The following is a 20,726-nucleotide window of genomic DNA, read 5'->3' on the forward strand; positions in this document are numbered from 1 at the left end:
CACATCCCGGCTGCAGCGTGGGCCCTCCTCTCGCTGTCTCGAGCCTGAAGCAGCAGCACCCCGAGGGCCACCAGGACCAAGCCAGCGATGCCCATGCGGATGAGGTTCTCCACCGTGTAGTCCTGGGCGTGGGAGGCTAAGGATTGTAGGGAAAGAGGTCACAGAGGTCAGGGATGACAAAGTCACCCCAGGATCCTGGATGTCCACCTAGGACCCCTGCCTCCCTCTGACAGGACAAGTCCCTCTGCCCCAAGCCCCTCAACTCAGTTTCTCCTACTCACCACTCTGGGGGTCTGTCTTGTTCTGTGATGGGCTGATGGTGCCGTCTGCTCCTGCTCCTGAGAATCATGAATGAGGGTGTGAGTGTGGACTTGGGGGGGACACAGGCCTTCCTCCTTGGGTCTGTGCTCTCCAATGCCCCACCTCTCAGACCATAGCTTTTCCATGGTCCTTCCATGAGCCCCATCTTATCTCTGCCAGGTGCCCTGTCCCCTCCTCGGGTGACCTCAGCCTGCCTGTGACCTCTGGATTCAGAACTTGGTCTGAGTCACTTCAATAAGAGCTGTACCCCAAGAGCTCAGCATTAGGGATGAAAATGGTCTCAATAAAGAAAAAATGAAGAGCTGGTGTTCTGCGTTCCGTCGGAGGCATGGAACTCATGAGCTTATTCTCCTACAGCTCAGAGACCCCACTGACTCAAAAGGGGTACCCCGGTCCATGGGGGAGGAGTGGGTTTAAGGCCTCCTGAGTGTCCTGTCAGTGGGAACCCCTGGGTCCCCTCATTTTTTACAGTTTCAGACTCTCCAGGGACAGGGCTCTGAGCTGACTGAGCACAGAAAGGACAGCATCATGGGACTCACCTGAGAGCAGGAGCTCCAGGGCGTCACTGGGCTGTGACAGCAGGTAGGGGGAGGTGCTGCGGGAGCCGTAGCACCTGTAGGTGCCCCCGTGGGCTGAGGTCACAGGACCCACGGAGAACTCCGCCTGGTACTGCTGAGCTTGATGCTATGGTCTGAGACGCAGGGGGGCACCAGTTGCCCCCTCCTTGGACAGAAGGAACGTGTCCCTAAAGCTCTGTGACTTACACAGCAGGGTCACGTTCTCTCCCGAGGCCACCATGGGGCCCGGCTGTGCCGAGAGGGAGGGTCTGTCAGGGAGCTGACCTAGAGAGAGGGGCGTGGTGAGGGGCTGCCGCCCACCTTGTCCCGACCTGAGAGTCACCAGGCCCCTTTCTGAGGACCCTCCTCTCTGTCTGTCTGTCCTGTTTCCTCTGAGTCTCCCTTGTCCCCTCCCACCCATGTCTGTCTCTCTCCCTCCCTGGGGACCCCACACCCCTTGTGCTGGTCGTCACCACCCGAGACCCCAGCAGGGCCTGAGCAGACTTGGGTCTCTGACGGAACCCGCTGGCTCCTCACCTGCCACCAGGACGTCCAGGGGCTCACTGGGGGCCGACCACACGGGGGAGAGGCCGCGTCTGCCGTAGCACCGGTACCGGCCGCCCTGGGAGCCCCGCACAGCGCCCAGAGGGAAGTCAGCCTGAGAGAGCCCAGCCCGGGGCTGCAGGGCAGGGCGCTGGGGGAGGTCCTGCCTCCCCTCCTTTGACAGAGCGAATCTGTCATAGCCGAGGTCGGAGCGACACTGGAGGGTCAGGCTCTGTCCAGGGGCCATGATGGGGCCCTGCCGGGTCAGGAGGGACGGCCTTCCTGAGTCCCCTGCAGAGACCAGACATGACAGACAGGGACTGCTCCTTCCATGACCCTCGTCCTGGCCTGGCTCCAGGCCCCATGTCCCTCTCTGTGGGTCTTCAGCCCCAGAGCCCCTGTGCTCCCCTCACCCTCACCCTCTCACATGGGGCTCCCCTCCCAGCAAAGATCCCAATAACCTGTTTTGTGTCTCAAGGATGGAGGGGGAGAAAGTGGGGCATCCTCACCTGAGACCAGGAGCTCTAGGGTGTCACTGGGCTGTGACCACTCCTGTGGGGTGTTCCTGTAATAGCCGTAGCATCTGGACGTCCTCCTGCGGCCGGGGGTCACGGGGCCCACAGGGAACAAGGCCTGGAAGATCCCACTGGGCTGTCGCTGTGAGTCCAGGGTCCAGGAGAGCTTGTCCTCTCCTTCCTCAGTCAGAATGAACCTGTCAAATCCCTGCCCTGAGCCACACTGGAGGGTCACATTCCCCACTGAGGTCACGACAGGGCTAGGCAGGGCTGAGAGGCTGGGTTTGCTGTAGAATCCTAGGAGAGAAGGAGGCAGCATGTTAAATGGGGCTCACACCTACCTCACGTCCCCCAGGGCTGGGAATTGAGGGGGAGACTCCCTGAGAGCACGTCCTTCCTGAGAGTAAAGCCTGAGGCTGGGACCCCTGAGTGTCCTCTCACCTATCACCACCAGCCCCAGGGGGTCACTGCGCTCTGACCGGCCAACGGGGCTGAGGTAGTGACAGCCATAGCTCCCTGCAGTGTCCCGTGTCATGTATGTGATGGAGAACTTGGCCTTGTCCCTGGGCTCCAGTGAGCTCTCTGTGTCCCAGCTCAGTGGGGTTTCACCTTTATACAGATCCAAGTTTTGGGCCCCCATGTTCCCCTGACACCAGATGGTCACGGAGCTCCCCCAGCGGATCACAGGGCCTGGCTCAGCCCAGAGGGTGGGTTTAGGGATGGTCCCTGGAAGGAATCAGGGGCTGGGTCACAAGAGATTTCTCAAACTTCATGCCCAGCTCTCAGTCCCAGAACCCCTCAGGTGTCCCCCATCCATCAGACAGATCTGTATTCTTTATCCCCAGCCACCTGTGGGGTGGCTCCTTGTTCCAGTGAGGAGAGGGCCCTGGGACCCTGGGGAGACTCACCTGCCTGCACTGGGGTCCTCAGGCCTACGCTCAGCCCTGGAAGAGGGGCGCTGTGAGAGAATTGCCCTGAATCCTGAGCAGGACCCTTCTCCCTGTGAGCCCCCGAGTCCTGGGTCCTGGCAGAGCAGGGATTCCCCTCCCCCTCCCCCTCCCCCTCCTCACATCTCACCCAGGCAGAGCAGGGCCGTGAGGGTGGGGGCCATGCTGTCTCTCCTCTCTGGACTCCACTGTGCAGAAGGAAGAGGCCTCGGTGCCCTCAGGGTAGACAGACGCACAGGGTGTGGCCACTGGGAGGCTGGCCCTCCCTGCCATGGGGGTGTCACGTCAGCAGCCTCTCAGGAAGGGGAGCAGGGTCTCCCAAGGAACCCGGCCCTCATTCCCATAATTGAGCAAGAAACAGACTCTGAGTCTCCTGAGATGCCCCTTGCAGGTGAGGTGCCCCATGGCACATCCTTCCAGGTCAGAGCCTTTCTCATGGGGCCCCCGCCACCTCAGCTGTGCATCAGCACCTGCCTGTGTGTCCTCCCCGTGGACAGTGGTCACCCAGGCCCTGCAGGTGCTTCAGGAAGACGTGGTCCCTGTGCCTGCAGAGCTCAGACCACAGAGACACGTCTCCCTCTCGCTGTGCAGGCAGGTCCAGTGTCACCGTGACCATGAGCACCAAGGGCACATGCAGGGAAGGAGGGGAAGGAAACGCACCCCTTGCCCTGGCCCCAGAGTGTGGCTTCTTTCCATCACAGCCCCGCACCAACTTCTCCTTTTTCCTTAGCAACCGCGCCCACCCGGCCTTCACGGGTACCAGCCTCTGAGTGTGATTCCTGCCCCTCAGGGTCCCTCTTTCCTGCTTAAAGCCTCCTGCTCATGCTGTGGTCCTGCCATCAGCTTATGGGACACTGATTTGGGTTAGAGTTCTGATTTTGACCTAAAATAAATATTTATTTAAATGTCCATCACGAATGCCCGAGTGATCTGTGGGGTAATGTCCTGTCTCTGCCTCAGTGTCCTCACCTGGATCCTGCTGTCACCAGCCCCACCCTTGGTGGCTGTGGGTCAGTGTGCTGGGCGCAGGGGAGGGAGACATCCATTTCCAGTCCAGGTACAAATGAGGGACTCCATCGTTGGAAAATTTTAGTTTCAGGTAACAGCTGATAAGTTTAGTAACCAATGTTGGCAAAAAGTTATTGTTTCAGAAACTCGAGGTCTGACCCACCTTGACTCCAGGAGGCCTGCAGGCAATCAAGACGATATCTGAGCCGTTGTGCTCCAGGGTGAGGTGACCACTGCCCAGGACACAGAGGAAAGATGTTGCAGCTTTTATCTGACCAATATTTTCCTTGAATTCCAAGCCCTTTACCTACACTTATCTTTTCCTTATTAAAAGGGTTTGCTTATAATGGAATTTAAGGCAATCTGTTAGGGCAAAAACCCGCCTGTCTTCTCTCATCACCGACCATCTGAGTAAGGCGCCCATAAAGATTCAGTCCCTGTGTCTGCTTATTGGGGCTGGCAGGTGGCAGGCAGCAAGAACACCGGCTTTTCTGGTTTCAGTTTTAAAAGCTGTGGGCACAGACAGGAGCAGGAAAGAAAAATGAAGGTTGCCCACATGGGGCGGGAACCCAATGGAGAACTAAGACTGAAACTGGTGGTCACCTGTGACCAGGACCATCCACGGGTCACAGGGAGTGTTACAGAAACAGGGGAGTCCAAAAATCCCTGGAGTTTGAGGCTGGGGGATGGGGAGAAGGAACCAGCTTTCAGAATGCCTCCACATGCCTGAGGCTGATGGCTGGTGTCTTTCATTATGTAAAATTGCTTGGATGCTTCCAAGGCCTCAGGTGGATGGGAGGAGTCTTGAACCAGGTGATGGTATGGAAAGCACACAGAGCCTACGTGGGGTTCTGTGAATGGTCAGAACTATTGGCAACACCCACTGCATCAGAGGACGCAGTCAGGGATATATAGGCAGCTGCTAACACTTTGGTGGGGGCACGCTCTGGGGATGTCTCCCTCACTGGTGGGTGTTAGCAGGGGTGCTCTGGAGAAGGAGAGGAGATCCACGCGGTTTGCAGGAAGAAGGCAGTTTGCAAGGAGGCTGAGAATCCAGGTGGTCCTACATTGAGAGCTGGAGGGCACCACAGCACAGAAAGGACCTCCCCAGTCAGATTGAGTGATTGGCAGCTGCTGGTAAAGCTGAACTGTGCTTAAGAAGTAGGGAAACGGTGTTTCTGACCCCCCTAAAACTGGTTAGGTTTGGTAGGGGGAGGCAAGGATATGTGTAACTGTTAAATAAACAATTTTCTTTTCACTCAACTATAATATTCAGAGTTATAATTTTGGCGGCGGGCAATCGGACCCCTAACTAAAGAGCCCATGGGTTTGTTTTCAATTGGAGCAGCCCAGGGGCTCTGTAACAATTTGGCGACTCTGGTGGGACTCTGTAACAAATTGGCGACCACGGCAGGACATTAATAATTGCCCGTGGCAGGTCGACCCCCTTGGGAGACACCTTCTGAGGGCGTCGGCCACCTAAATACGCCTGTGCGGTGAAAAGAAAATAGAACTGAGAAGGGGTTAGAGAAGTATGATTGTTTACTAAAAACTCATTTCTGAAATAATGGCATCGTGGATACTAGATTTGTTTGTCCGATTAGGAGAATTCCTGGAAGTAATAGAATTATGGATGCCTGAGTGGTATATATGTTTTCTGGTCCTTGGGATTTTTCTGAATATAGCCATTGTCATGTATGTCTGGGTTAATAAAAGCAGTTCTGGGCAAGTTCCTGAGGGCAGCCCGTTGGGAAGAATTTTGGAAAACTGGGATAAATACTGTTGTTATCCTATGACTAAGAAAATATTAATGTATTCTTGTAAGACTGTTTGTCTAAGTATGTTCTGGATGGTAAGGAAAGGTGGCCTGTGAATGGTTCCCTTAATTACCTTATCGTTAACCAATTAAAGAGGTACTGTCTGCAATCGGGAAATTGGGAAGATGTTTATTATCTAAATGCATTTGTAGAGTTGCATAAGACGACCTTAGCAGAAATGGAGGCCCAAATAATGGTGCAGAGGGAAAAAGAGGCCACAAAGCCTTTTCCTGAGAGTCAAATGCCGGAAGAAAGGGAAAATGAGGAAGTAGCCCTCTTCAACTCTCTAAATCCGCCAAGCCAGGCACAGGTGGGGGCGGTTCAGGAGGCCGAGGCAGTGGCTCCACCCCCTCTGCAGGTGGCAGCAGTTCCTGTGGTGCAGCGCCCTCTGCAGGCGGCCGCTGCTCCTGCAGCGCCAGTGGCAACGGCACAGCGCCCTCTGCAGGCGGCTGCAGCTCCTGCAGCGCCAGTGGCGATGGCACAGCGCCCTCTGCAGGCGGCCGCAGCTCCTGCAGCGCCAGTGGCGACGACACAGCGCCCTCTGCAGGTGGAGGCTGCCTCCACCATACCACCTCCAGAGATGGAAGTGGCTTCCGCGGTTCCCGCCCTTTTGCAAACTCAAGGGACTTCTCTCACGCCACCCTTTTTGGAGCCAGCCTCTGAAGTGACTGCAAAGTCAATGACTCCACCCTTACAGGAGGAGTGGGTCTCCCCCGCCAGAACCCGCCAAGGAACTCAGTATAGTCAGGGGGCCTCCCAATTCAGAGCAAGCCAATTCCCTCTACAGCAGTACCCAATAGGTGGAATAAATCAGCAAGGCCAGCCCTCTGGCTACTATTGGGCCCATACTCCGTTTTCCACTTCAGATTTGCTAGATTGGAAAAATTCTAACCCCTCATATAGGGAAGATCCTCAGAAAATGGCAGAGCTTGTTGCCTCCATTTTTGCCACTCATAACCCGAACTGGGCAGATGTACAGGCTCTCCTAAATATTCTTCTAACTGGGGATGAGAAGTGACTGGTTACAAGTAAGGGTAATGAAGAGGCTCAGCGTCTCCATGGAGAGGATCCCCATGGGACCCCCGACCCAACTGTGGCAATTCCTTGGACAGAGCCTAACTGGGACCCAAATGGTGGAGGCCTAGTTCCTTTGAAACACTACAGGAAGTGTATATTGGAAGGACTTAGAAAAGGGGTACCCAGGCCAAAAAGCCTGAATATGGTACAGACTATTCAGCAAAAACCAGATGAGGATCCTTCTGAGTTCTTAGAGAGGATCTATCAAGCCTATAGCAAGTACACTGATGTTGATCCACAGGCACAAGAGAACATAAGAATGGTGAACATGACATTTATTGGGCAGAGTGCCCCAGATATTAGACGGAAACTCCAGCGTATAGATGGAGTATTAGGAATGAGCCCCTCTCAGTTAGTGGACATTGCATTTAAAGTTTACCATGCAAGGGGAGTAGAAAAGAGAAGACAGGACTTGATGTTCTTTAAAACAGGCTGGAGAGGCCAAAGGAAGAAACAGGACCCTAAAGAGATGAGGAAAGAGCCATTGGGCAAGGACCAGTGTGCCTATTGCAGAAAGAAGGGCCACTGGAAGAATGAGTGTCCAAATCGTAAGACGGGAAGTAGAAATGAAAACCCTTGCACCCATTCGGACCTGGGGACAGAGTCTTACTGAAGACCTGGAAGACGCAAGGTCCTGAATAGCAGCTGGCTGAACAATGGACTGGTCCCTATGATGTTTTGCTAACAACACATTCTTCGCTGAAGCTGGTAGGAATCAAGTCCTGGATACACCACACACGGGTAAAACGAGCACCGCCTGAGGAGGACACAGACCCTGCTGCTGTGATTGACAGCGAAAGGGAAAGTTGGACCTGAACTCCGGAAGAAGATTTGAAATTACTCTTTCGAAAAAAAGGACAGTGAACTGAAACACAGATTAAAAGTGTTTCTTTTGCTTTAGGCATGTGCTTGCAAATCTAGGGAATTTTAGCTGCCAAATACTGAGTTTGGGTAGAGTCCTTTACAGTGTGGAAAAGAATTGGAAATGGGTTATGGTTAAATCTGAATGGGTAAATATATAGAAAGGTTGTGAAAGTTTTTAAACCTGGGAAAAGGGAAACCTCAACTACTTGTGGTCTAATTGTATGGTTACTGTACCTCTGTATTGGCATTTAGCCATTGGGGACCTATGAAAGGTCATTTGGAATTCCCTGTGTTGGCATTTAGCCTTGGGACCTATGAAAGGTCATTTGGAATTCCCTGTGTTGGGATTGGCATTAGCAATTGGGGACCTATGAAAGGTCATTTGGAATTCCCTGTATTGGTTTGGCATTAGCCATTGGAGACCTATGTAAGGTCTAGAATTCTCTGAGGCCTAGGAAGTGTCTGGAATTCTCTGTATTGGTACTGGCCATATAATCTGAAAGGAAAATTGAGGTTTCCCAGAGAAAGTTAAAAAAACTTCACATGTAGGAAAGTGAACAAAAGAAAGTATAAGGCATGGAAATGCAATTTTAGGGAATATTAGAAGGACAAGGATTTTCCTTCACACTGTATATTTTTCTCCTTACCTGATCCCTCCAGAATTTGGCAATTTAAAGGAGTAAGTAATTACATTAGGTTTCTTTGCATAAAACTAAAAAGACCAGTTGTTAATAAAGGTATTGTTAACCAAGACTTTTGACTGGAGTGACATGCCTGAAGGAGGCATGCTTAGGCTCTGGTTGTTACCAGAAAGCTCTGAGGAACTGGACTTTACTTTTGAAGCTAAGGAAAGCCCAGAAGGAAAAAGGCCTGACACCTTGGTTGGTTGTGCAGTTCATGGCAGTCTTTCCAGGGAAGGAACGAAGGTTGCTTTCCTGAAAGATGGCTAGAAAGAACCTTAAGGCACAATGGAAAACCCAAAGGACTTGGGAAAGCAGGTGTTTACAGGCAAGGCTGAATGGCAGATGTGTGGCTCAGCTTCTGTGCCCTGATGGGCAGACTAAAGTCAACATGAAGGTTCCTTGCGTAAGTTCCAGCAAAGTAGACTTAAAGATCATATGTGGTCAATCACTGCTCTTGTTGTGTTTATGCAAATGAACAGGCTAAATTAAAACTGGACTTAATGCAGTCCCTTTACTGACAAGGAGGGTAATCTTAAGGAGAAAAATCGTGACTCAAGGAAAATCACAATGCTCAGTGCAGCTAACTGTGTATGAAGTTTGTTTTTCATTTGAAAGTTAAACCAAGTATGTGACATTATCAAGGATGTTTAATTTACAGGCAAGAAGAATGTCAAATGCCTTGCAACTGGATGTCTTCCCAATAAGACAGTCTCTCAGATTAAGAGACTGGTTTGTGAATCGTGTTGTGTGAATTAACGTGCATGTTCTTTCTGTTTTCATAGGGCATAAGCCTATGATCTCTACCTGAGTGATTATCTGTACATATAGACCTCACTTAAGAAGCCCATCTGCATTGCCACCTCCTGAGACTCAATGGTTTGGCTGAACTAAGTGGTTGAGTTGGTGAAGTATGGGGTGGTCTGCAGGCTTCACTTCAAAACTGGTTTCTTTTCTGTCCTAATGGCTTGGACAGAAAGGGCCCAGAGGTCTGAGAGGGGGGAAGTCCAAAATTTATACCCCTCAGCCCAAGCTAAGTGAATTGGGCAAAAGGGCTTTGGACAGGTGTGACATGCCCTGCACACCTACCTCCAAAGAAGCCATTTCTTTTCGTAATGTGAGGCATTGAGAGATAAATCCCTGCTTTTTTTGTCATCTAGTGATTATGGTTTTAATGATGCCTTTTAAATCTATTGCCTCCAGAATACGACAAGGATGCCAGCTTGTCCAGCAGTGCCAGCCCTTGGAAACTAAGCATGCCGCTACCCAGAAACAGCCAACTGACCTGGACTCTTCAAGATCTTTCCCCATGTGGAAAGGCCACCCTCCCCTACATCCACACTCTTATTAGGGATTTCTAGACCCAAGGGTAGGTAGGACGATGACCATGTCCAGCAGGAAGCAGTTAGAAGAACACGAGACCTTCGCCCATTGTCCTTTATAAGATTATAAAGGGTCTAAGTCTGAGTGAGAGGGGGGAAACTGTTACAGAAACAGGGGAGTCCAAAAAACCCCAGAGTTTGTGGCTGGGGGATGGGGAAAAGGAAGCAGCTTTCAGAATGTCTCCACAGGCCTGAGGCTGGTGGCTGGTGTCTTTCATTATGTAAAATTGCTTGGATGCTTCCAAGGCCTCAGGTGGATGGGAGGAGTCTTGAACCAGGGGATGGTATGGAGAAAGCACACAGAGCCTACGTGGGGTTCTGTGAATGGTCAGAACTGTTGGCAACACCCACTGCGTCAGAGGACGCAGTCAGGGATATATAGGCAGCTGCAAACACTTTGGGGGGGGCACGCTCTGGGGCTGTCTCCCTCGCTGTTGGGTGCTTGCAGGGGTGCTCTGGAGAAGGAGAGGAGATCCACGTGGTTTACAGAAAGAAGACAGTTTGCAAGGAGGCTGAGAATCCAGGCGGTCCTACATTGAGAGCTGGAGGGCACCACAGCACAGAAAGGACCTCCCCAATCAGATTGAGTGATTGGCAGCTGCTGGTAAAGCTGAACTGTGGCTAAGAAGTAGGGAAACGGTGTTTCTGACCCCCCTAAAACTGGCTAGGTTTGGTAGGGGGGAGGCAAGGATATGTGTAACTGTTAAATAAACAATTTTCTTTTCACTCAGCTATAATATTCAGAGTTATAATTTTGGCGGCGGGCAATCGGACCCCTAACTAAAGAGCCCGTGGGCTTGTTTTCAATTGGAGCAGCCCAGGGGCTCTGTAACAGGAGGAGGATCCCCTGTGTGGAGAGAGAGAGCCCAGGTCCTCACAGGAGGGGAAGGTCAGCATGCAGCTGAAGGCTGGATGTGTGGCCTCTGCCCCGTGTGTCTGTACAGGCATTGGGGTACCTGTGCCCACTGGCCCATATTCATGGTCTACAGGGAGCAGTCTCCCCTGGGTGGCCTGAAACACAGTGAGTCCATGTTTTATGTCTCGCGTGTGCATGTGAGGCTCCCATTGGAGCAGCTGTGACGGGCAGAGCGCTGAGCAGATGCTGAGTCTGAGAGAGAGGATGCCATGGGGCCGGGGTGCTGCCTCAGCCCCCATCAGCCTAACTGCTGAAACAGCCCCGGAGAAGTCTGTGGGAGACCAGGCGTCTGAGGGGGGAGACATCCATCAGGGGTGGACAGTAGAGAATTCCTCATAATGACAGACAGTGCTTGGACAGCCGTCCACTGAAATGGGGGTGTCACATTGTAGGAAACAGGGACATAGTGACTCCCAAACCAGCACAAAATTAGCAATAACAAAGGGCAAATGTAATTAAAGGGTGTCTGAGAGGGCAGCTGACAGCACGGGCATATCTACAAACCACAGAAGGGGCATTTAGATAACCGTGTTCGATTGTAACTCCGGAGTTACCAGTAATGGAGAAACGGGGAAGGAGAGGGGAGGGGGAGCTAATTGCGTTAGGGCGGGGCAGCTGATCCTGTCAATTTCAGGGTGGGGAAGCTAATCACTTTAGGGTGACAATTTCAGGGTGGGAAGGCTAATCTCTTTCACTTTAGGGTGGGGAAGCTAATCACTTTCACTTTAGGGTGGGGCACTATAAAACCAGTTTTCTTTGTCTACTTGGTGCGCACATTCTCCTGGCTGTGAGGTACCCCCGGCTCTGCAGACTCGTGAATAAAGGCCTCGCTTTCCTGCTCAAGTCCTGTGTCCCAGTTTTTTTTATTGTGAGCATTTCTCACAACATGCAGGAAAGAGAGTCACCAGGAAAATATGAGAGCAATTTATCATCATGTTTAAGTGTCTGAAAAAGAAGGTGAGGATTCAGATTTTGAGCTATGAATGTGAGTTGTTTTGTACAGATGAATATAATGACTGAGAAATCTGAGCGGTGGACAGCCCCACAGAATGGACACATTAAGTCAACTCTTCCCATCAAGGATAAGACACACCTGGAGGTCCAATTACAAAAGCTGAGACCAGCGGAGAGGGAATTTCCTGCAGGCAGCGCAGGGAGCCTAGAGGTGGGGAATGACGGTACCTGGGGACTAGAATGATGAGGGTGAACGTCATATCTGTGGTGTCAGAAAGAAGAACTGAGGATGACGTTTAGTAACAGTGCAAGAGATAGATACTCAAATGTTTTACAGACATGAGGAAGACCAACTAATGATAAAAGGCATGTATTTAAAAATAAAATCCCCTGTCTGGTGTGGCTCAATGGACTGAGCACGGGCCTACAAACCAAAGTGTTTGCCAGTTCAATTCCCAGTCAGGGCACATGACTGGGTTGCAGCCCAGGTCCCCAGATGGGGGCACACGAGGGGCAATCACACATTGATGTTCCTTTCTCTCTGTTTCTTCCTCCCTTCCACTCTCTCTAAAAATTAAAAAATAGAATCTTAAAAAAATAAGATAATTTCTGTATCTTGTCCTCTTGTGGTAAATGGAGCAAATGAAGGATAAATTAAAATGAAAAGATCATCTCGGACACTAAATTGTACACATTAAAATGGTTAATATTACTTTATGTGAGTTTCAACTCAAAAATAATTAAGAATCACTGAACTGTCCCCCCACCCCCCAAAAAATCCTGCCCTGGCTCGTGTGGGTCAGTGGATTGAGTGCCGGCCTGTGAACCAAAAAGCTACCAGTTCGATTCCCAGTCAGAGCAGTTGCCTGGGTTGCAGGCCAGGTCCCCAGCCAGGGGCAGGTGAGAGGCAACCAATCGATGTATCTCTGGCACATCGATGTTTCTCTCCCTCTCTTTTTCCCTTCCTACCCTTTTCTCTAAAAGTAAATAAAATCTTTAAAAAAAAAAACCGTAACACAATTTCTATGGGAAACGCAGATTACAGTAATGACAAGCTCACTGGGACCAGACTCCCTCAGAGCAGAGGCAATACCAGACGCAGTGGAGAAGTACCTTCCAGGAGCAGATGGTTAGTGAAGGTTTTACACTGAGTCTCATTATCTTTGTCAGCCCAGCTTCTGAGTCCCCCACTCCTGGGATTCCTGGGGATTGCTGCTCCAAAGTTGTGTGGAGGGGGTTCTGTGTATTTCTGTTTCTTTCAAATCTTTCTGCTTTGGAACCTTCTCCTCAGTCTCACATGTGGGCTGAAATACGCCCCTGCCTCAGAGCGTCTGCACAGTGAGCCCAGTCCGGCGCTACGACTGTTCCTGCCCGCACCTGCTGTCCATGGCAGAGAGCTGGTGAGCCACAGAGGAACCCCCAGCCCCTGGTAAGCCTGGTCCTGCCTGGTCCTAGGGCAGCAGCCCAGCCTCCTCCGGCTTGGGCCGCACTCACTCACTGGGGGCTCCAGGCTTCCACAGCCCAATCAACTCCCAAAACAGGGACATGTGGGCCACCAGGGTCCCTCCTCAACCCTCATTTGAAAACATTTATATTTTGTGTATTTTCAGGGAAGTGTTAGCCATTTAAAGACCCACAATTAGGGGGAAAATATACATTGGTCTCCTTGCTCCTGGTGGTCTTGAGAGGATACTGTCCTAAAAGATGCAGATGGATAATAATGGTAAAGAAATTCCGTGCCTATTCTGTAACTGGTGCATTATCTCCTGGGAACGTCACAATCCCTTTGTGGAGTTATAGTTACTTTTTAATAAATATTTTATTTATTTATTTTTACAGTGAAGGGAAGGGAGGGAGAAAGAGAGGGAGAGAAACATCAGTGTGTGGTTGCCCCCAAATGTAGACCTGGCCGGAAACGTAGGCATATGTCCTAACTGGGAATCGAACTGGCGACCCTTAGGTTTACAGGCCAGTGCTCTGTCCCCTGAGCCACACCAGCCAGGGCTAGTTTTCTGTTTTTTGTTTTTGTTTTTCCCAAACAGAGGCAGAAACTGTGCCTAAGAAAGGAAATGTGACTTGGTCACAGCCAACATGCCAAACTGTGACACTCTCAGCTTGTCCTGATGGCTCAGGCTCCCAGTCCTCTGACCTTCGCCCCCACATCTGTCCCCTGGGAGTGTCACCCGCTGTGAGCCAGCAACGCTGTGGGAGCTAATGGTTTATGTGAAGGCGCATTCACCAGCAAGGGGTCTCAGGGAACGGAGGGTGAGGGGTCTCCCCTACTGACGTGTCTCTAAGACCCTCTGCTGGGCCAGTGGGTGCACAATCTCTCCTGGTCTCGTTTGGCTCTTCGTGAGGGACAGACACTCATTTGGGTGAACTATTGCCTCTGCCCCACAGAGTGTTCTAGGCTTCCTGTGAGAATGTCTCACTGTGAGAATGAGGCTCTGTGGTGACTCCTATGTGCCCTCTGATGGCCACAGGGAGAAGGCTTCATGCTGGAAGACAGGTGCCTTTTTTAAAATCATTTTTTCAATAGTTATTCTGTTACAGCTGTCCCAAGGTTTTTCCCTCTTTGTCCTCCTCCGCCCAGCCCTCCCCCTGCTCCCACAGACAATCCCCACCCGGTTGGCCATGTCCGTGGGTCATTCCTACATGTTCTTTGTCTAGGCCCTTCCCCTTCTTTCCACCATTATCCCCCTGACCCCTCCTCTCTGGTCACTGTTGGTCTGTTCCTTGTTTCCATGCCTCTGGTTCTATTTCACTCATTTGTTTTGTTCATTAGGTTCCTGTATTAGGTGAGATCATATGGTATTTGTCTTTCACCACCTGGCTTATTTCCATCAACATAATGTTCTCCAGGTCCATCCGTGCTGTTGTGAAGGGTGAGTTTCTTTTTTCTCTCTGCTGTATAGTACTCCACTGTGTAAATGTACCACAGTTTTTTAAATTCTCTCATCCACTGATGGGCAGTTAGGCTGTTTCCAGTACTTGGGCATTGAAAATATTGCTGCCATGGCCATAGGGGTGCATAGGTTCTTCTGAATTTGGTGTTTCAGAATTTTTAGGGTATATTCCCAGCAGCAGAATCACTGGGTCGAAAGGTAGTTCTATTTTTAGTTTTCTCAGGAAACTTCACACTGTTTTCCACAGTGGCTGTCCCAGTCGGCATTACACCAGCAGCACACTAGGGTTCCCTTTTCTCCACATCCTCACCAGCACTTGTTTGTTGATTTGTTGATGGTGGTCAGTCTGACTGGTGTGAGCTGGTATCTCATTGTGGTTTTAATTTGCATCTCTCTGATGGCTACTGATGTTGAGCATCCTTTCAAATGCCTGTGGGTCCTCTGTATGTCCTTGGATAAGTGTTCGACCTTTGCCCATTTTTTAATTGGATTGTTTGTCTTCCTGATGTTGAGTTGTATAAGTTTTTTATTTATTTTGAGATCAAACCTGTGTCCAATGTATCACTGACAAATATGTTTTCCCATATGGTTGGTTCCCTTTTCATTTTGCTGATGTTTTCGTTAGCCATGCGGAAGATTTTTAGTTTTATGTAGGTCTGTTTGGTTATATTTTTTCCTTTATTTTCCTTGCCCTAGAAGACATATTGGTAAAAATATTGCTATGAGAGATGTCTGAGATTTTACTGCCTATGTTTTCTTCTAGGATTTTTATGGTTTTTCAACTTATAATTTATTCTTTTGTCCATTTTGAGTTTATTCTGGTGTATAGTAAAAGGTGGTGATCTAGTTTTATTTTTTAAAGTATATTTTATTTATTATGTTGTTACAGTAGTCCCAATTTCTTTTCTCTTAGCTCCTTTCTTCCTGGGACCCATGTTCCCTCCAGCAACCCCAGCCCCCTTAGTTCATATCCATGGGTCATGCATATAAGTTCTTTGGCTTCACCCTTTCCTATGTTATTCTTAACTTCCTCCTGTCTATTTTGTACCAACCAATTATGCTTCTTAATCCCTGCACCATTTCCCCATTTCTCCCCCTTCCCCCTCCAGCTAATAACCCTCCAAAAGATCCCCACACCTATGACTCTGTTCCTGTTCTGGTTGTTTGATTAGTTTGTTTTCATTTTATTGTTTCGATTCAGTTGTTCATAGCTTGTGAGTTTGTGGTCATTTTAATGTTCACAGTGTTGATCTTTTTTTTTTTAAATAAGTCCGTTAACATTTCATATAATAATGGCTTGGTGATGATGAACTTCTTTAGCTTCGCCTTGTCTGGGAAGCACTTCATCTGCCCTTCATTCTAAATGATAGCTTTGCTGGATAGAGTAATCTTGGTTGTAGGTCCTAGCTTTTCATCACATTGAATAGTTTTTGCCAGTCCCTTCTTGCCTGCAAAGTGTCTTGTGAGAAATCAGCTGAGAGTCTTCTAGGAATCCCTTTTTAGGTAAGGCTCTGCTTTTCTCTTGCTGCTCTTAAGATTATTTCTTTACCTTGAACCTTTGGCATTTTAATTCTGATGTGTCTTGGTGTGGTCCTCTTTGGGTCTAGCTTCTTTGAGACTCTCTGTGCTTCATGGACTTGTATGTCTATTTCCTTCAACAATTGGGAAGTTTTCCTTCATTACTTTTTCACATAAGCTTTCAATTTCTTGCTCTTCTTCTCCTTCTCCTTCTGGCACCCCTATTATTTGGCTTTTGTCCCATTTAAAGTTGTCCCAGAGTTCCTAAGCCTCTCCTCATTTTTTTCAATTCTTGTTTCCTCACTCTGTACTGGTTGACTGTTTTTTTCTTCCTTAGTTTCCAAGTCATTGATTTGAACTCCAATTTTCTTCTGTTTCATTTAACATTGCCTTCAATTCTTGCCTTATGTGTCTGCCACACTTAAGGACATCTGTCAAGCGTGTGAGCATCTTTACCACCACTGTTTTAAACTCTACATCTGTTAGGTTGGCTATCTCTCATTTGTTAGGTTGGCCATCTCCTCGTCGCTTAGTTCTCCCACTGGAACTTTGATATGTTCCCTCTTTTGGGCCATACTTCTCTGTCTCCTCATCTTGACAGGCTCCTGTTTGTTTGCCTCTGTGTCTTAGGTAGAGCTGTTGCACCTGTTACATTGTTAGGGGTGGAGCCTTATGGATTCGTCAGTGCAGGGCGACCTGTTTCACCACATTGTGGTGCTGTATGTGGGGGAGGGGTCTGAGAGGGAACAATGCCACTTGCCCAGCACTCACCCCTTTTCCAGGCACTTTTTCCACTTCTGAATGGGCCTGGATCTTCTCTAGCAGTTGTTTTGGTTGTTGTTCCCAGAGTGGGTGGGTCTGTGGATGTTCTAGGATGGGGGGGGCTTTAAACAAGTGAACTCTGCTGAGAGACCAGAAGCTTCTTACTCCACCCCAACCCCCACTGGTTTGCACAGTCAGAAGCAATGAGGCTTTATTGTCCCTGGTGCTGGAACCGTGACCTGTGAGATCTGGTCTGGTGCTGGGAGTGATCCCCAGGTGTTTCTCTCAACTTTCAAAAATGTGTGACTGTGCTTTCTGCTGGCCTGCTGCTGCTGCCGCTGCTGCCACTGCTGCCACTGCTGCTGCTGCTGCTGCTGCTGCTGCCGCCGCCACCACCACACCGAGACCTTTCTGCTCTGGCTCCGTCCCTCCTAACTGTCTGGGTGAGTATTTCTTCTTCATATCTTTGTTTGTTGGACTTGCATGTAGCTCAATTTTCTGGAACTTCTGATTGTCTCTAATTTGAGGTAGTTGCATTCCTTCTTAGTTGTGGAGGGAGACACCGCGTGTCTGTCTAGGTCTCCATCTTGGCCAGGAGTCTAGTTTCATTTTTTTGCACATCCCTGTCCAGATATTTCAACACCATTTGTTGAAGAGGCTATTTTTACTCCATTTTATGCTCCTGCGCCCTTTGTCAAGTGTTAATCGACCATCAAAACCTGACTTTATGTCGGAGCTCTCTATTCTGTTCCATTGATCTATGTGTCTGTTCTTATGCCAGTACCAGACTGTTTTGATTATAGTGGCCTCGTAGTATAGTTTGATATCAGGTATTGTGATCTCTCCTACATTGTTCTTCTTTCTCAAGATTACTGAGGCTATTTGGGGTCATTTTTGTTCCATAGAACTTTTGAAATATTTGGTCTAGATCTGTGAAATATGCCACGGGGACAAGTGCCTTTCAAGACCAAGGGTCTTCCCCACACAAGACTCCTACTTGAGCTTCAGGTCATTGTCTCCAGCCACCTCCTGTGTATTTTCCACCTACATTCAGTTTCCCCCTTAGATGTGATGTTCAGTGTAGCTTTTGTATTGTCCCTCTATCAGATTGAGAAAGTTCCCTTCCATATCTGGTGTGCTGAGAGTTTCTTGAATTTTGCCAAATGCCTTCTCTTTGTCATATATTTCTTAGCAGTGTGTGCATGAGTTTATTTCTGAACTTTTAATTCTGATCCTTTGGTGTATGTGTCTTTAAAAAAAATTTTTTTTGCCACTACTACATTGTTTTAGTTACTATAGCTCTGTAGTATAGTTTGATATCAGGCAGTGTGCTACCTCCAGCTTTGTCCTTTTTTTTTTCAAGACTTCATTGGCTTTTCAGGGTCTTTTTTGGTTTGGTATGAATTTAAGTATTGTCTTTTGTACTTTGGTGAAATACGTCATTGGAATTTACATAGGGATTTTATTGAATTTGCATATAGATCTCATCAGTCATTGCAGACATTTTTTTTCATTTTATTTATTTAAAAAATATGTATTTGTTTGTTTTGAGAGAGATGGGAAGAGAAGGAGGAATAGGTGGAGAGAAACATCAATGTGTGGTTGCCTCTCATGCACCTCCAACTGGGGACTTGGCCCGCAACCCAGGGATGTGCCCTGACTGGGAATCGAACCAGCGATCCTTCTGCCCAGAGGCTGGCACTTAATCCACTGAGCCACATCAGCCAGGACCACAATGTGGACATTTTACTTACTTCTTCCAAACTGAACATGAGGCATGTCTCCACCTATTGTTTTCAATTTCTCCCATTAAAATCTTACAGTTTTTGAAGTTCAGATCTTTCACCTCCTTTATTATATTCATTTTAAAGAATTTTATTATTTTTTGATGCTACTGTAAATGGCATTTTTAAAAATTTCTTCTTCTGATATATCGTGGTTCCTGTATAGATATGCAATTGATTTCTGTATGGTTACTTTTTATGCTTCAACTTTACTGAACTTGTTAATTAATTGTAACAATGTTTTGGTTGCATTTTTAGGATTTTTATATATAAGATTGTATCATCTGCAGACAGTTTTATTTCTTTCTTTTTGGTTTTGACATGTTTATTTCTTTTTCTTGTCTGTCTGCTCTACCTAGGATTTTTAGTATAAGTTGCATAAGAGGGTTGAGAGTGGGCATCCTTCTCTTGTCTCTGATTTCAGAAGAAAACCTTTAAGCTTTCCACTGTTGAGTATGATGTTAACTCTGGGCTTGCCTCATGGGACCTCTATTTTGTAAAGATGTGTTTTTTCTACTCTCGACTTTGTTGACAGTGCTTACTATGAAAGAATGGTCTATTTTCTCAAATGCTTTCTCTGCATCTATTGAAAAAACCATATGTTTTATATCAGTTACTTTATTATTGTGGTGAAAAATCTTATTGATTTGCATATGTTGAAATGTTCTTTCATATTTCTGGGACACTGTGTTAAAGCCCACTGGATTCGTCGGCAGCCGTCCGTCTCGAGAGACGATGGTGTAGCTTCTTAAGAGTCTATCTGCACCGCCGAGAATGGCTGTGCAGTCCGACTCGGGAGTGACATGGTATCTGTCTCCTCCCGTGTTGAATTGACATCTTGTGATGACGCTGAAGCTACAGAGCCTGGGCAGGGTAATATGGAGGGTCTGCTGTTGCCCATGCAGCAGACCCCCCCCTCTCTTCGCAGCTGAAGGGTCCAAGGGAAAGACGGAGTCAATACAGCTTGGGTTCAGGTGCGCCGCAGGAGTTGCCGGTGTTGACTACAACGTCAAACCGCCTTAGGGACTCCGGCTCCGGATTTTCTGTCGGGGTTTACTCCCTTAGCCTTTCCCCTGAAGAGGTATGCCGCAAGGCAGCGGAGGTTTTTTGGAGTCAGAGTTTTCCTTCTCTGAAGCCCACTGGATTATGGTGTATAAAACTGTATAAAACTTTGCACCTATATTCAATAAGGATATTGGCCTCTGGTTTTTCTTGATCTGTTATTTGGTCTATGCCCTCTATACCATTGTTCATTTCATTCATTGACTTCTTCAGCCCCAGAATTTATGGGTTTTCTTTTATGATTTCTGTCTCGTTGTTAACGGTCCAACTTGACCCATGTAATGTTTTCCTGACTTTATTGAATCGTCTTTCATTTCTTTGTCTTGTAGCTCATTAGATTACTTTTGAATCATCTACAAGGTAAGTTACAGATCTCCATGTCTTTGGGGTCAGATGTTGGGGGGGCGGCAGTAACTATGATCTTTGGTGTTGTTATGTTTTTGATTCTTCGCATTCTTTGGAGTTTTGTGCTCTCTTTATGTGTCTGAAGTAGCAGTCACGTCCTCCAAGCGTGACTAGCTGCCTTCAGGTGACGGATCCTTTTGGCTGGTCCAGCTTAGGTTCCAGGGCCTCTCAGACATTGGATGGCTCCCTCTTCTGGCAGGATCCCTAAATTGTATGTCTTGTCCTCAAGTTTCAATGTGTCTGGCCAGTTATTGGTAAACACCGTCGTTTTAAATTTTGTCATTTTAAAAAATAGGTCATGGCTCTGTACAGACACAGATCCCAGCCACCCGTGTTTGGGGTCACGTCTAAGGTCCAGCTGACCCAAGTCCACCATCAGGTCTCGTCCTTGCTGTCTTGAGGGGATCGGAGGCATCTTAGGACTTCAGGGGACCGCTGGAATGGGCCTGGACAGCGAGCGCGTGGGGCAAGCTCCGAGTGGGCTCCTGCGGGGCCCTGCAGGCCGGCAGGGGCAGAGCTGAGAGCTGGGCCGGGCGCGGGGCTGTGGCCAGGCTGCAGGGCTGCGAATCCGTTACGGGTAAATCGGGGTGGCAGCGCGAGAGCTTGGACAGGTGGTCGCTGCAGGTGAAGCGCTTCTGCCCCTTGTGCGTCAGGTCATGGCGGGCCATCTTGTCGGATTGCGCGAACTTCTTGTCGCAGGTGAGCCTG

General features: G+C 48.7%; 1 protein-coding gene across 1 annotated transcript; it reads right to left on the reverse strand.

The window, feature by feature from the left end:
* Positions 1-747: 747 nt before the first annotated feature.
* On the reverse strand, positions 748-20,686 carry LOC149995403 (leukocyte immunoglobulin-like receptor subfamily A member 6). The gene is given in 8 exon segments (XM_090259204.1): positions 748-1,163; positions 1,416-1,712; positions 1,931-2,233; positions 2,378-2,662; positions 3,014-3,178; positions 4,055-4,070; positions 6,056-6,217; positions 20,594-20,686. Coding segments are annotated over 8 exon segments (1,698 nt in total). The 3' UTR covers positions 748-786.
* Positions 20,687-20,726: the final 40 nt, after the last annotated feature.

The sequence above is a fragment of the Furipterus horrens genome, unplaced genomic scaffold, assembly GCF_987537825.1.
Source record: "Furipterus horrens unplaced genomic scaffold, mFurHor1.1.pri manual_scaffold_13, whole genome shotgun sequence".
In the NCBI taxonomy this organism is placed as follows: Eukaryota; Metazoa; Chordata; class Mammalia; order Chiroptera; family Furipteridae; genus Furipterus; species Furipterus horrens.